Here is a 13,215-nt window from a genome sequence, read left to right as displayed (position 1 = left end):
TAAATGCCATAAATCCCCAATACTGCTCTGAATTCCTTGAATAGGGAGAGTGGGTAATGTTGGGGAAGAGCCAAACCCTATAAATGCCATAAATCCCCCAAACTGCTCTTAATTCCTTGAGTAGGGAGAGTGGGCAATGTCAGGGAAAAACCAAACCCCATAAATCCCATAAATCCTAAAACTGTTCTTAATTCCTTGAATAGGGAGAGTGGGAAATGTCAGGGAAGAGCCAAACCCTATAAATGCCATAAATCCCCAAAACTGCTGTGAATTCCTGAAGTAGGGAGAGTGGGAAATATCAGGGAAGAGGTAAACCCCCTAAATCCCATAAATCCCCAAAACTGCTGTGAATTCCTCTAGTAGAGAAGACAAGGAAGACCCAAACCCCATAAATCCCCCAAAACTGCTCTGAATTCCTCGAGTAGAGAAGACGAGGAAAACCCAAACCCCATAAATCCCAGGGGTGAAGGTGCCGCCTGTTCGACCGCCAACACTCGGCACCACGAGAGCTTTTGGGGTTTGTTGAGTTGCTCTGAACCCCCAAAAAAAACCCCGATTTCCTCTTTGGGGACCCCCTTTCTCACAGAATTCCTCTCTCCCCCCGCAGTCTGTGGGAAGCTCCGGGCGGACGTCGCGTTCCTGGTGGACGAGTCCTCGAGCATCGGGCCGAGCAACTTCCACAAAGTGAAGGATTTCCTGTTCCGGGTCGTTTCCTACTTCCCGAAGATCGGCCCCCAAGGGACACAGGCAAGAACTTGGTTTTATTCCCTTTTCCTGAGGGGGTTTTGCCACTGGATATTCTGAATATTCCCCCTTTTTTGCTCATCCCTGTGAATCCAAGTGCTCCAAAGACACGTGAGATACCAAAAAAAAAGACAGGAATTAAAATCCCTGTTTTCCTGCAGGTGTTTTCCTTCTGAGTATTCTGAATATTCCCTCTTTTTTGCTCACCCCTGTGCTCACAGGTTGTGGACCACGAAGTCCAAGTGCTCCAAAGACACCAAAAAAAAAGACAGGAATTAAAATCCCTGTTTTCGTAGAAGTGTTTTCCTTCTGAATATTCTGAATATTCCCCCTTTTTTTGCTCACCCCTGTGAGTTCAAGTGCTCCAAAGACACATGAGACACCAAAAAAAGACAGGAATTAAAATCCCTGTTTTCCTGGAGGTGTTTTCCTGCTGAATATTCTGAATATTCCCCCTTTTTTGCTCATCCCCCTACTCACAGGTCGTGGACCACGAAATCCAAGCGCTCCAAAGTCACCAAAAAAAAGACAGGAATTAAAATCTTTGTTTTCCTGGAGGTGTTTTCCTTCTGAATATTCCCTCTTTTTTGCTCATCCTTGCAATGGGAGCAGTTTTATGGACCACAGATTCCAAGTGCTCCAAAGACACCAAAAAAAGACAGGAATTAAAATCCCTCTTTTCCTGCAGGTGTTTTCCTGCTGCATATTCTGAATATTCCCCCTTTTTTGCTCATCCCTGGAATGGGAGCAGTTCTGTGGACCACAAATTCCAAGTGCTCCAAAGACACCAAAAAAAGACAGGAATTAAAATCCCTGTTTTCCTGGAGGTGTTTGCCTTCTGAATATTCCCCTTTTTTGCTCACCCCTGTGAGTCCAAGTGCTCCAAAGACACGTGAGATACCAAAAAAAAGACAGGAATCAAAATCCCTGTAGAAGTAGAAGTGTTTTCCTCCTGAATATTTTGAATATTCCCCCTTTTTTTGCTCATCCCTGAGAAGGGAACAGTTCTGTACTCACAGCCTGTGGACCACGAAATCCAAGTGCTCCAAAGACTGAGCTGGAGGTGCTGGGCACCCTTGGGCTGCCCAGGGAAGTGGTGGATTCTCCATCCCTGGAGGTGTTTAAGGACAGACTGGATGTGGCATCAGCGCCACGGGCTGGGAACCACGGCAGGGTCGGATGGAGGGTTGGGCTGGATGATCTCAGAGGGCTTTTCCAACCTGCTGGATTCTGTGAGTGTGTGATTTTTATTTTTTTTTGGCAGGTGGCCCTTGCCCAGTTCAGCGAGGAGCCCAGGGCAGCCTTTCACTTCCACCAGCACCGCGACCGGAACGGGGCCCTGAGAGCCATCAAAGGGCTGAACTACACCGGAGGCAACACCAAAACAGGTGGGGGGGGTCACACCCCTGGCCCAAGAGGAGCTGGAGGCCAAGGAAAACTTTTATTGGGATGTTCTGAACCCATTTAATCGAGGGTTTGGATCCCATTGGCTCGGTTGGAAAGTTGCTCCCGAAAATTCGAGGGCGGAGGAACGAGCCGAGCTTGGTTTTCAGGGATGGTCTTTCCAACCAGTCTGGGGTCCTTTGTCCACCTCCTAATTTTACTGCTGGGTTTTCTCCTCTATTTTATAAATACTTCTCCATTATTATATAAATATTTCTTCATAATTTTATAAATATTTCTCCATTATTATATAAATATTTCTTCATTATTTTATAAATATTTCTTCATAATTTTATAAATATTTCTTCATAATTTTATAAATATTTCTTTGTAATTTTATAAATATTTCTTTATTAGTATATAAATATATTTCTCCATTATTCTATAAATATTTCTCCATTATTCTATAAATATTTCTTCGTTATTTTATAAATATTTCTTCGTTATTTTATAAATATTTCTTCGTTATTCTATAAATATTTCTTTATTATTACATAAATATTTCTCCATTATCCTACAAATATTTCTTCATTAGTATATAAATATTTCTTATTATTACATAAATATTTCTCCATTATCCTACAAATATTTCTTCATTAGTATATAAATATTTCTTTATTATTACATAAATATTTCTCCATTATCCTACAAATATTTCTTCATTATTCTATAAATATTTCTTCATTAGTATATAAATATTTCTTCATTATTTTATAAATATTTATTCATAATTTTATAAATATTTCTTCATTATTCTATAAATATTTCTTCATTAGTATATAAATATTTTTCATTATTCTATAAATATTTCTCCATTATTTTATAAATATTTCTTCATTATTTTATAAATATTTCTTCATTATTCTATAAATATTTTTCATTATTCTATAATATTTTTTCATTATTTTATAAATATTTCTTCATTATTCTATAAATATTTCTTCATAATTTTATAAATATTTCTTCATTATTTTGTAAATATTTCTTCATTATTTGGTAAATATTTCTCCATTATTTTATAAATATTTCTTCATTATTATATAACTATTTCTTCATTATTATATAACTATTTCTTCATTATTTTATAATTATTTCTTCATAATTTTATAAATATTTCTTCATTATTGTATAAATATTTCTTCATTATTTTGTAAATATTCCCTCATTATTTTATAAATATTTATTCATAATTTTATAATTATTTCTTCAATATTTTATAAATATTTCTTCATTATTCTATAAATATTTCTTCATTATTCTATAAATATTTCTTCATTATTCTATAAATATTTCTTCGTTATTCTATAAATATTTTTCGTTATTCTATAAATATTTTTCGTTATTCTATAAATATTTTTCATTATTCTATAAATATTTTTCATTATTCTATAAATATTTTTCATTATTCTATAAATATTTTTCATTATTCTATAAATATTTCTTCATTATTCTATAAATATTTCTTCATTAGTATATAAATATTTCTTCATTAGTATATAAATATTTCTTCGTTATTTTATAAATATTTCTTCATTATTCTATAAATATTTCTTCTTTATTCTCTATTTCTTTTTTATTCTATAAATATTTCTTCATTATTTTATAAATATTTCTCCATTATTTTATAAATATTTCTCCATTATTTTATATGCTTCAAATCTGAATAAGAAAAATGCTTCAAATCTGAATAATTTTTCCCCAAAATTATCAGAAAAATGCTCCAAACCTGAATAATTTTCCCCAAAAAAATTATAAGAAAAACTGAATACTTTTTCCCCCAAAAATGATAAGAAAAACGCTTCAAATCTCCCAAATAATTTGTTTTTCCCCTTCCCAAAAGCACCTTTAGATCCAGCCTGAACCATTCCAGCCTGGATTACCGGCGTCCCTCCCTCACGAGGTGTTGTCCCACACGGAATTCCCGCTTTTCCCTGTTTTTCCCAGGTCGCGCCGTGTCCTTCGCGCTCCGGGAGTTATTCCGAACCTCCCGCGGGATGAGGCCGGAATTCCCACGGGTCCTGCTGCTGGTGACGGATGGACCCTCCCAGGACGACGTGGGGCCGCCAGCCAGGGCAGCCCAAAAGTTGGGTGAGGGATTCCCTGATTCCCGAGGTTCTCCTGGAATTCCCAAAGGGGTGGAATATCCCGGCGAGGAGTCACTGGGAGAACTCGGTGCCCTGAAATGGGAACAACAATTCCCTGGGCTGGTTTGGAGCATTAAAAGGCAAAAAAACCCTCATTTATTTTGTCCAATATTCTTTATTTTGGGCTTTTATCCTCTTTTTATCCTCTTTATCCTCTCATTTAATTACAATATCCAATTCTAATTAAAATATTTTGGCATTATCTCATCTGCTCCACCCTCTCCCAAACCCATCCCTCCCACAGCCCCGCCCTGACACATCTCCCAAATTTTTCCTCTCCTTTATCCTTTTTTCCTCTCCTTTATCCTTTTTTTCCTCTCCTTTATCCTTTTTTTCCTCTCCTTTATCCTTTTTTTCCTCTCCTTTATCCTTTTTTTTCCTCTTCTTTATCCTTCTTTTCCCTCTCCTTTTCCCTTTTCCCCTCTCCTTTATCCTTTTTTTCCTCTCCTTTATTTTTTTCCTTTTTTTCCTCTCCTTTATCCTTCTTTTTCCTCTCTTTTTTCCTTTTTTTATCTCCTTTATCCTTTTTTTTCCTCTCCTCTATCCTTATTTTTCCTCTCCTTTATCCTTATTTTCCTCCTCTTTATCCTTTTTTCCCTCTCCTTTATCCTTTTTTTTCTCCTCTCCTTTATCCTTTTTTTTCCTCTCCTTTATCCTTTTTTTTCCTCTCCTTTATCCTTTTTTTTCCTCTCCTTTATCCTTCTTTTTTCCTCTCCTTTATCCTTCTTTTTTCCTCTCCTTTATCTTTTTTTTTCCCTCTCCTTTATCCTTTTTTTTCCGGGAATATCGCAACGAGAGCCCCGGAAAACTCGGATTTTAAGCCTTTTTTTTGCTTCTGCTGAGCGAGATTTGTGTTCCAGGGATCCACATCCTGGCCGTTGGAATCTCGGGAGCCGATCCCACGGAGCTCAGCCGGATCCTGCCGCGGGAAAACCCCCGGAATGTTGGGAATGTTTTCTACGCCAGCACCTTCGAGGACCTTCCCCAGGTCCTGGGGGAGCTCATCGAGGCTCTTTGTTCCCGCCCTCTGCTCCTGGCTGGAGAGGTGAGATCCCATACGGATTCCCGGGAGAGGTGAGATCCCACAGGGATTCCCGGGAATATCAACCAGCCCTGCTCGGGTGTGGAATGTTGCCCAAGGATTGATCTGCCCCGGAGCAAAATCGGGATTTAGGACATCGGGTCCCAATACAGATTAGACTAAAACACAGGCTTAAACACAGGCTTAAACATAGGTTTAAACACAGGCTAAAACATGGGCTAAAACACACATTAAACACAGATTAAACACAGACTTAGACTTAACCACAGACCGAACCACAGACTTAGACTAAACCACAGACACACATCCCAAATTTGAGTGGGAGCTCCCAAAAATCCCCTCCCTTCAGCTTCCCTTCCTCTTCCTCGTCTCCTCTGACCCTTTATCCCCCTTCTGGAATTCCCAGGAATTTCCGGGGGCTTGAACAGAACCTGCCTTTGTGCCCGTTGGATTCGAGGGAGGGAGAGTGGGGACATTAAAGGATATTAAAGCTCCTGAGACCCGTTGGAAGTCGGTGTTTGATCCCTAATCCGAGCCCAACTCTGTCCCCAGGTTGCCAAAAACGAGACCGCGGAGCCCTTTGGTGACACGGAGACCAAGGCCCAGGACCCTGATCCATCCTCAGCCCAACCACACTCCCAAAAAGAGCAGGAGCCTTGTGGGCCTTGGTGTTCCCAGGTGAGAATCGGATCTCAGGGGAGGACATTTCAAGTAAAAACAGGCTTTAAATAAATTGTCTTTAAACAGACTTGAAATAAAGAGTCTTTAAATAGATTTAAAATAAAAAGTCTTTAAATAGATTTTAAATAAAGAAAAATAGTCTGAGGAGACGAAAAGATCTCCTGGGAGGGCAACTCGGCCTCTTCCTTTCGTTGCACGAGCCAAGGAGTGGTTTAGTCTGGGTTTAAGTCTGGGTTTAAGTCTGGGTTTAAGTCTGGGTTTAAGTCTGGGTTTAAGTCTGGGTTTAGACTGTGTTTCAGTCTGGGTTTAGTCTGTGTTTAGTCTGTGTTTAGTCTGTGTTTAGTCTGGGTTTAGTCTGGGTTTAGTCTGGGTTTAGTCTGGGTTTAGTCTGGGTTTAGTCTGGGTTTAGTCTGGGTTTAGTCTGGGTTTAAGCCTGTGGTTTAGTCTGGGTTTAAGCCTGTGGTTTAGTCTGGGTTTCAGTCTGTGTTTAAGACTGTGTCTAATCTGTGTTTAAGACTGTGTCTAATCTGTGTTTAAGACTGTGTCTAATCTGTGTTTAAGACTGTGTCTAATCTGTGTTTAAGACTGTGTCTAATCTGTGTTTAAGACTGTGTCTAATCTGTGTTTAAGACTGTGTTTGTCGGTTTAATCTGGGTTTCAGTCTGTGTTTGTCGGTTTAATCTGGGTTTCAGTCTGTGTTTGTCAGTTTAATCTGGGTTTCAGTCTGGGTTTAAGTCTGTAGTTTAGTCTGTATTTAGTGTCTGATCTGCTCTGAGTTTATTTGGCATCTTCTGGTGGATTTAATTTCCTGATCATTTTTCTCCCTCCGTTTTCCTTTTCCATGGAAGAGCTCCAGGGCTCCGGCAGCTCCCAGAGGGTCCGACCCCAACGGCTCCACCACGAAGGGGGAGAAGGGGGAGAGGGTGAGTCCAGCAGTTATCCAAGCACTTGGACAAGGAATATCATGGAATGCTTTGGGTGGGAAGAGACCTCAGGGATCAGCCAGTTCCAACCCTGACACCTCCCACTATCCCAGGTTGCTCCAACCCGGCCTTGGACACTTCCAGGGATCCAGGGGCAGCCACAGCTTCTCTGGGAAATCCATTCCATCCCCTCCCCACCCTCCCAGCCAGCAATTCCTTCCCAATATCCCATCCATCTCTGCCCTCTGGCACTGGGAAGCCATTCCCTGTGTCCTGTCCCTCCGTGGCCTTGTAAAAAGTCCTCTCCATCTTTTTTGTGGGCTCCCTGTGTTTGTCCTACTGGGGAATTCCTGGGCAAGCCCAGGGCTCATGGAATCATGGAATGGTTTGTGTTGGACAGGACTTTAAACTCATCCAGTTCCAACCCCAGGGACACCTCCCACTATCCCAGGTTGCTCCAACCCAGCCTTGGACATTTCCAGGGATCCAGGGGCAGCCACAGCTTCTCTGGGAGATTCATTCCATCCCCTCCCCACCCTCCCAGCCAGCAATTCCTTCCCAATATCCCACCTATCCCTGCCCTCTGCCACTATCCACAACTAAATTACTGGAATTGAAGAGGAGCTCCAGCAAAGAATCCTCTTGGGATCTTCCAGGTTGGATTTTGAGAATCGGGCAAAAGGGAACAAACGTGTTTTATGTGCACGCTCTGGAATTTCTGGGGATGCTCCCAAGCGTTCCAGAAAGGGTTTGAAGATCCAAGGCCGTGACTTTTCCGTGCTGTTTCTTTCCCTGCGTTTAGGGACTCCCTGGGAAGGACGGAATTCCCGGGTTGCCAGGCAGGCCGGGCCGGGCGGGTCCTCCTGGTCCCCCCGGAGTCACGGTGGGTGTTTGTTTGGACTGATTTTGTCACAGTGTCACTCAGGAGGGAGGGTGGCCCTCAAATACCTCCCCCTCCCTGTTTTCCAGGGGATTCCTGGTGTCCAAGGCGATGTTGTGAGTATTTGGAATCATGGAATGGTTTGGGTCGGAAGGGACCTTAAAGCTCATCCAGTTCCAACCCCAGGGACACCTCCCGCTGTCCCAGGTTGCTCCAACCCATCCTTGGACACTTCCAGGGATCCAGGGGCAGCCACAGCTTCTCTGGGAATTCCATTCCAGCCCCTCCCTGCCCTCCCAACCAGCAATTCCTTCCCAATATCCCACCTATCCCTGCCCTCTGGCACTGGGAAACCATTCCCTGTGTCCTGTCCCTCCATCCCTTGTCCCCAGTCCCTCTCCAGCTCTCCTGGAGCCCCTTTAGCCACTGGCAGGGGCTCCAAGGATTCAGTGACCCCATTTGGAACTGGAATTTGGGAATGCCAGGAGCATCCAGTAGCTTTGTTTTTCCTCCTGGATGCAGCTTTTCCCTTGGCTGGGAATGGTTAAACTGGAGAGAGACCTGGAAGCACCGAGGGTGGATTCGAAACCCCCTCATTCCATCATGGAATGGTTTGGGTGGGAAGGGACCTTAAAACCCATCCAGTTCCAACCCCAGGAACACTTTCTACTATCCCAGGTTGCTCCAACCTGCCCTTGGACACTTCCAGGAATGGAGCATACGTGGTCTTGTGGGTGATTTCCTGTTTAACCTTCAGAATCTGCTTAATTCCAGGGATCTCCCGGCTATCCGGGACCGGCGGGGCCTAAAGGAGACAGAGTGAGTTTCATTCCCAGGTTTTATTGGGAAAAAAAAAAGCTCTTTTAGAGCTCTGATGCCTGTTTTCCAAGAATTTTCCCAGTGATCTTTAGTGAACGTGAACTTCTAAGCCGGGTCTAACTTCTAATCTTCACCTGGGGGATTTCTCCTTCCGTTTTCCAAGGAGGAATCTTCTGTCTTTGTGGAGAAATCCCGGCACTTGGTACATTTAATTGGCTGTTCCCAGAAGGAGGTGGGACTTGGATGGGTCCTTCTTCCCACCCGAGTTTCCACCGGGAACAAACCTGTTGTTCCTGCATTTGGGGCATCAAAATGTTTGGATATCCCGGGAGCTTCTCATCCTTCCCTTTTCTCCCAGTGCAATCTCAGGCAATCCCAGGAGCTTCTTATCCTTCCCTTGTCTCCCAGTGCAATTCCAGGAGCTTCTTATCCTTCCTTTTTCTCCCAGTGCAATCCCAGGCGCTTCTTATCCTTCCCCTGTCTCCCAGCGCAATCCCAGGAGCTTCTCATCCTTCCCTTTTCTCCCAGTGCAATCCCAGGAGCTTCTTATCCTTCCCCTGTCTCCCTGTGCAATCCCAGGAGCTTCTTATCCTTCCCCTGTCTCCCTGTGCAATCCCAGGAGCTTCTTATCCTTCCCCTGTCTCCCTGTGCAATCCCAGGAGCTTCTCATCCTTCCCTTTTCTCCCAGTGCAATCCCAGTACAATTCCAGGAGCTTCTTATCCTTCCTTTTTCTCCCAGTGCAATCCCATGAGCTTCTTATCCTTCCCCTGTCTCCCAGTGCAACCCCAGGAACTTCTCATCCTTCCCCTATCTCCCAGTGCAATCCCAGGAGCTTCTTATCCTTCCCCTCTCTCCCAGTTCAATCCCAGGAGCTTCTTATCCTTCCCCTTTCTCCCAGTGAAATCCCAGGCAATTCCAGGAGCTTCTTATCCTTCCCCTTTCTCTCAGTGCAATCCCAGGAGCTTCTTATCCTTCCCTTGTCTCCCAGTGCAATCCCAGGAGCTTCTTATCCTTCCCTTTTCTCCCTGTGCAATCCTAGGAGCTTCTCATCCTTCCCTTTTCTCCCAGTGCAATCCCAGTACACTTCCAGGAGCTTCTTATTCTTCCCTTTTCTCCCTGTGCAATCCCAGGAGCTTCTCATCCTTCCCTTTTCTCCCACTGCAATCCCAGTACAATTCCAGGAGCTTCTTATCCTTCCGTTTTCTCCCAGTGCAATCCCAGGAGCTTCTTATCCTTCCTTGTTCTCCCAGTGCAACCCCAGGAACTTCTCATCCTTCCCTTTTCTCCCAGTGCAATCCCAGGAGCTTCTTATCCTTCCCCTCTCTCCCAGTTCAATCCCAGGAGCTTCTTATCCTTCCCCTGTCTCCCAGTGCAATCCCAGGAATTTCTTATCCTTCCTTTTTCTCCCAGTGCAATCCCAGGAGCTTCTCATCATTCCCTTTTTTCCCAGTGCAATCCCAGGAGCTTCTTATCCTTCCCTTTTCTCCCAGTGCAATCCCAGTGCAATCCCAGGATCTTCTCATCCTTCCCCTCTCTCCCAGTGCAATCCCAGGAACTTCTTGTCCTTCCCTTTTCTCCCAGTGAAATCCCAGGAACTTCTTTTCCTTCCCCTCTCTCCCAGTGCAATCACAGGAACTTCTTGTCCTTCCCTTTTCTCCCAGTGAAATCCCAGGAACTTCTTTTCCTTCCCTTTTCTCCCAGTGCAATCCCTGGAGCTTCTTATCCTTCCCCTGTCTCCCAGTACAATCCCAGGAGCTTTTTATCCTTCCTTTTTCTCCCAGTGCAATCCCAGGCAATCCCTGGAGCTTCTCATCATTCCCTTTTCTCTCAGTGCAATCCCAGGAGCTTCTTATCCTTCCCTTTTTTCCCAAAGCAATCCCAAGAGCTTCTTATCCTTCCCTTGTCTCCCAGTGCAATCCCAGGAGCTTCTTATCCTTCCTTTTTTTCCCAGTTCAATCCCAGGAGCTTCTCATCCTTCCCTTTTCTCCCAGCGCAATCCCAGGAATTTCTTATCCTTCCCTTTTTTCCCAGTGCAATCCCAGGAGCTTCTTATCCTTCCCCTGTCTCCCAGTGCAATCCCAGGTGCTTCTTATCCTTCCCCTGTCTCCCAGTGCAGTCCCAAGAGCTTCTTATCCTTCCCCTTTTTCCCAGTGCAATCCCAGGCAATGCCAGGAGCTTCTTATCCTTCCCTTTTCTCCCACTGCAATCCCAGGAGCTTCTCATCCTTCCCCTGTCTCCCAGTGCAATCCCAGGAGCTTCTTATCCTTCCCCTGTCTCCCACTGCACATTCCTGCTCCTTCCCTGCATCCCCCTGAGCTGTCCTTGTGCCTGAAAACCGGGAATGGATCCTGCTGAAATCCAACCTCCTTTTTTTCCCCCCCTCTGGAATTAATTTTCTTCCACGCCAACAAACAAATCCTGTGTCTTGGCCACGTGGTTTTGCAGCCAAAGGAGGTGGTTTTGGCTTGACTTTGCTTTCCCTGCCGATGGAATCGTCCCTAAATCATCAAATTCCCGGATTTCCCATCGTTCCCTTCTGCCTTTGTCCGCAGGGAGAGCCGGGATATGTCCTGGGAGGAGTGGAGGTGATTCCCGGCCGGAATGGGCAACCGGGCCCTCCTGTGAGTATCAAACCTGGAGGAGAAGCAAAAGGAGAGATGGGAGAGATCCCAAACCCTTCCCTCTCCTGGTTTTCCCTCCTTTCAGGGCCCCAAAGGGCAGCCAGGCGTTGCTGGGGCAGCAGGACCACCGGGAATGCCGGGACCACCGGGAATGCCGGGAGCGCCAGGACCTCCAGGGATCTCCATCAAGGTGAGAGAGGGGGGGATCATTGACCTTGATGTGCCCCAAGAAGAGGGGACCTGACCCCAAATCCTGCAGGTTGAGGTGTCTGGACACCTCTACCTTCCCTTGGGAGTGGGAATTTTGGGGTTTTGGGCTTGTCAGGCCCCAGAGCTTTTTTTTTTTTGTGGGATGAAGTTGGGAGAGGAACCTCTGGAGGTTCCACACCCCGTGGAGATTGTCCTTGTCCTTCGTGTTTCAGGGCCAACCAGGGGATTCAGGAGCCAGGGTAAGTCCTGAGGTTCGCCTTGGTGACGATGAAAAGCCCCTTTTTCCTCGTTATTTCCGCCAAACTTCCCGAAAATCCATGGAAAACCGCGCGGTGAGAGTGTGCTGTGCTCCTTGCAGGGCCCTCGGGGGAGGAGCGGCCCCAAGGGGGACAGAGGAGGCCCAGGAGAGCCGGTGAGTGGTCCAGGGATGGCTCCAGAGGATTGGGAAGAGCTGCCAGTCGTGGTGGGAAGGGGTTGGTGGCCTTGGAATGTCCTCTGGAACGAGGGGTGGGTGTAGGGGGACAGTGTCTGCTGCCAGATTTCCTGCTCTTCCTCCTGGAATGTGACCCTTCTCCTTCCCAAATCCCACCTCTTCTGGGGGTCAGTGACCATTCTCCTTCCCAAATCCCACCTCCCCTGGGCTCAGTGACCCTTCTCCTTCCCAAATCCCACCTCCCCTGGGGTCAGGAGATCAGGGAAATCCTGGGATAGATCCAGAGGAGGGAGAGAAGGTGGATGAAGAGGGTGGGACAGCAAATCAGGCAGCAGATTTCACAAAATCCTGGGATATTTTGAGTTGGATCCACAGGAATCATCACCCAGAGCAAGAGAGATGGTTCTTCCCAGAAGAAGTTCCACAGGGATGTTTGGGAAGGGGTTGGTGCCTTGGAATGTCCTCTGGAACAAGGGCTGGGTGTAGGGGGACAGTGTCTGCTGCCAGATGTCCTGCTCATCCTCCTGGAATGGAGCTGGATGTGACCCTTCTCCTTCCCAAATCCCACCTCCCCTGGGCTCAGTGACCCTTCTCCTTCCCAAATCCCACCTCCCCTCGAGTCAGGAGGTCAGGGAAATCCTGGGATAGGTCCAGAGGAAGGAGAGAAGGTGGGACAGCAAACCAGGCAGCAGATTTCACAAAATCCCAGGATATTCTGAGTGGGATCCACAGGGATCATCACCCAGAGCAAGAGAGGTGGTTCTTCCCAGAAGAAGTTCCACAGGGATGTTTGGAATGTGGGAAGTTGGAGTTGAAGGGGAGAAAAGGGAATTTAAAAGGTTCAGGGAGGACTAGATGATAAATAAAAGATAATAAATCAAAGGTTTAGATAATAATAAAAGAAAAGAAAATTTGGGAAATCCCTGGATTACAAATGTCTCAAACCTGAGGGATTTCTGAGGGATCATGTCCATGTCCTGTTCCTACTCCTTCCCAAGTTTCCTGTTCCTGTCCCTCATGATCCACGGGACCTTTTTTCGTTCCCTGTTGCCATATTGTGGAGCTGTATCCCACGGATCAGCCCTTTCCATGGATTCTCTTCCCATCCAAGCCAACACCTCTTTATTTTCCCTTCCTCAGCAAAGCTGGTGATCCATAACTCATTTATGCAAGAAAAGGGAATTTGGGAATACCCTCTAAACCCTCAGTTTAGGGTGGGAATATCGGGGGAGACGTTTCTCTCTGCTCGTGTTTTTTGCACTTCAAAATGAACA

The 13,215-nt window shown here is 45.4% G+C and overlaps 1 protein-coding gene across 1 annotated transcript in view; it reads left to right on the top strand.

Annotated features, from left to right (window-relative positions):
* LOC116786776 (collagen alpha-1(VII) chain-like) overlaps window positions 1-13,215 on the top strand; it is a 114,896-nt gene that overhangs the window by 23,810 nt on the left and 77,871 nt on the right. Inside the window, 13 exon segments of the mRNA XM_032687741.1 lie at window positions 608-747; window positions 2,009-2,132; window positions 4,132-4,275; window positions 5,192-5,376; window positions 5,926-6,051; window positions 6,903-6,977; window positions 7,780-7,860; window positions 7,947-7,973; window positions 8,632-8,676; window positions 11,230-11,298; window positions 11,384-11,488; window positions 11,721-11,747; window positions 11,867-11,920. Of these exon segments, the coding sequence (XP_032543632.1) occupies window positions 608-747; window positions 2,009-2,132; window positions 4,132-4,275; window positions 5,192-5,376; window positions 5,926-6,051; window positions 6,903-6,977; window positions 7,780-7,860; window positions 7,947-7,973; window positions 8,632-8,676; window positions 11,230-11,298; window positions 11,384-11,488; window positions 11,721-11,747; window positions 11,867-11,920 (1,202 nt within the window).

The sequence above is a fragment of the Chiroxiphia lanceolata genome, chromosome 5 (assembly GCF_009829145.1).
Source record: "Chiroxiphia lanceolata isolate bChiLan1 chromosome 5, bChiLan1.pri, whole genome shotgun sequence".
Lineage (NCBI taxonomy): Eukaryota > Metazoa > Chordata > Aves > Passeriformes > Pipridae > Chiroxiphia > Chiroxiphia lanceolata.
Note: the sequence above shows the minus strand (reverse complement) of the source record. Positions and strands in the feature narration are given on the sequence as shown.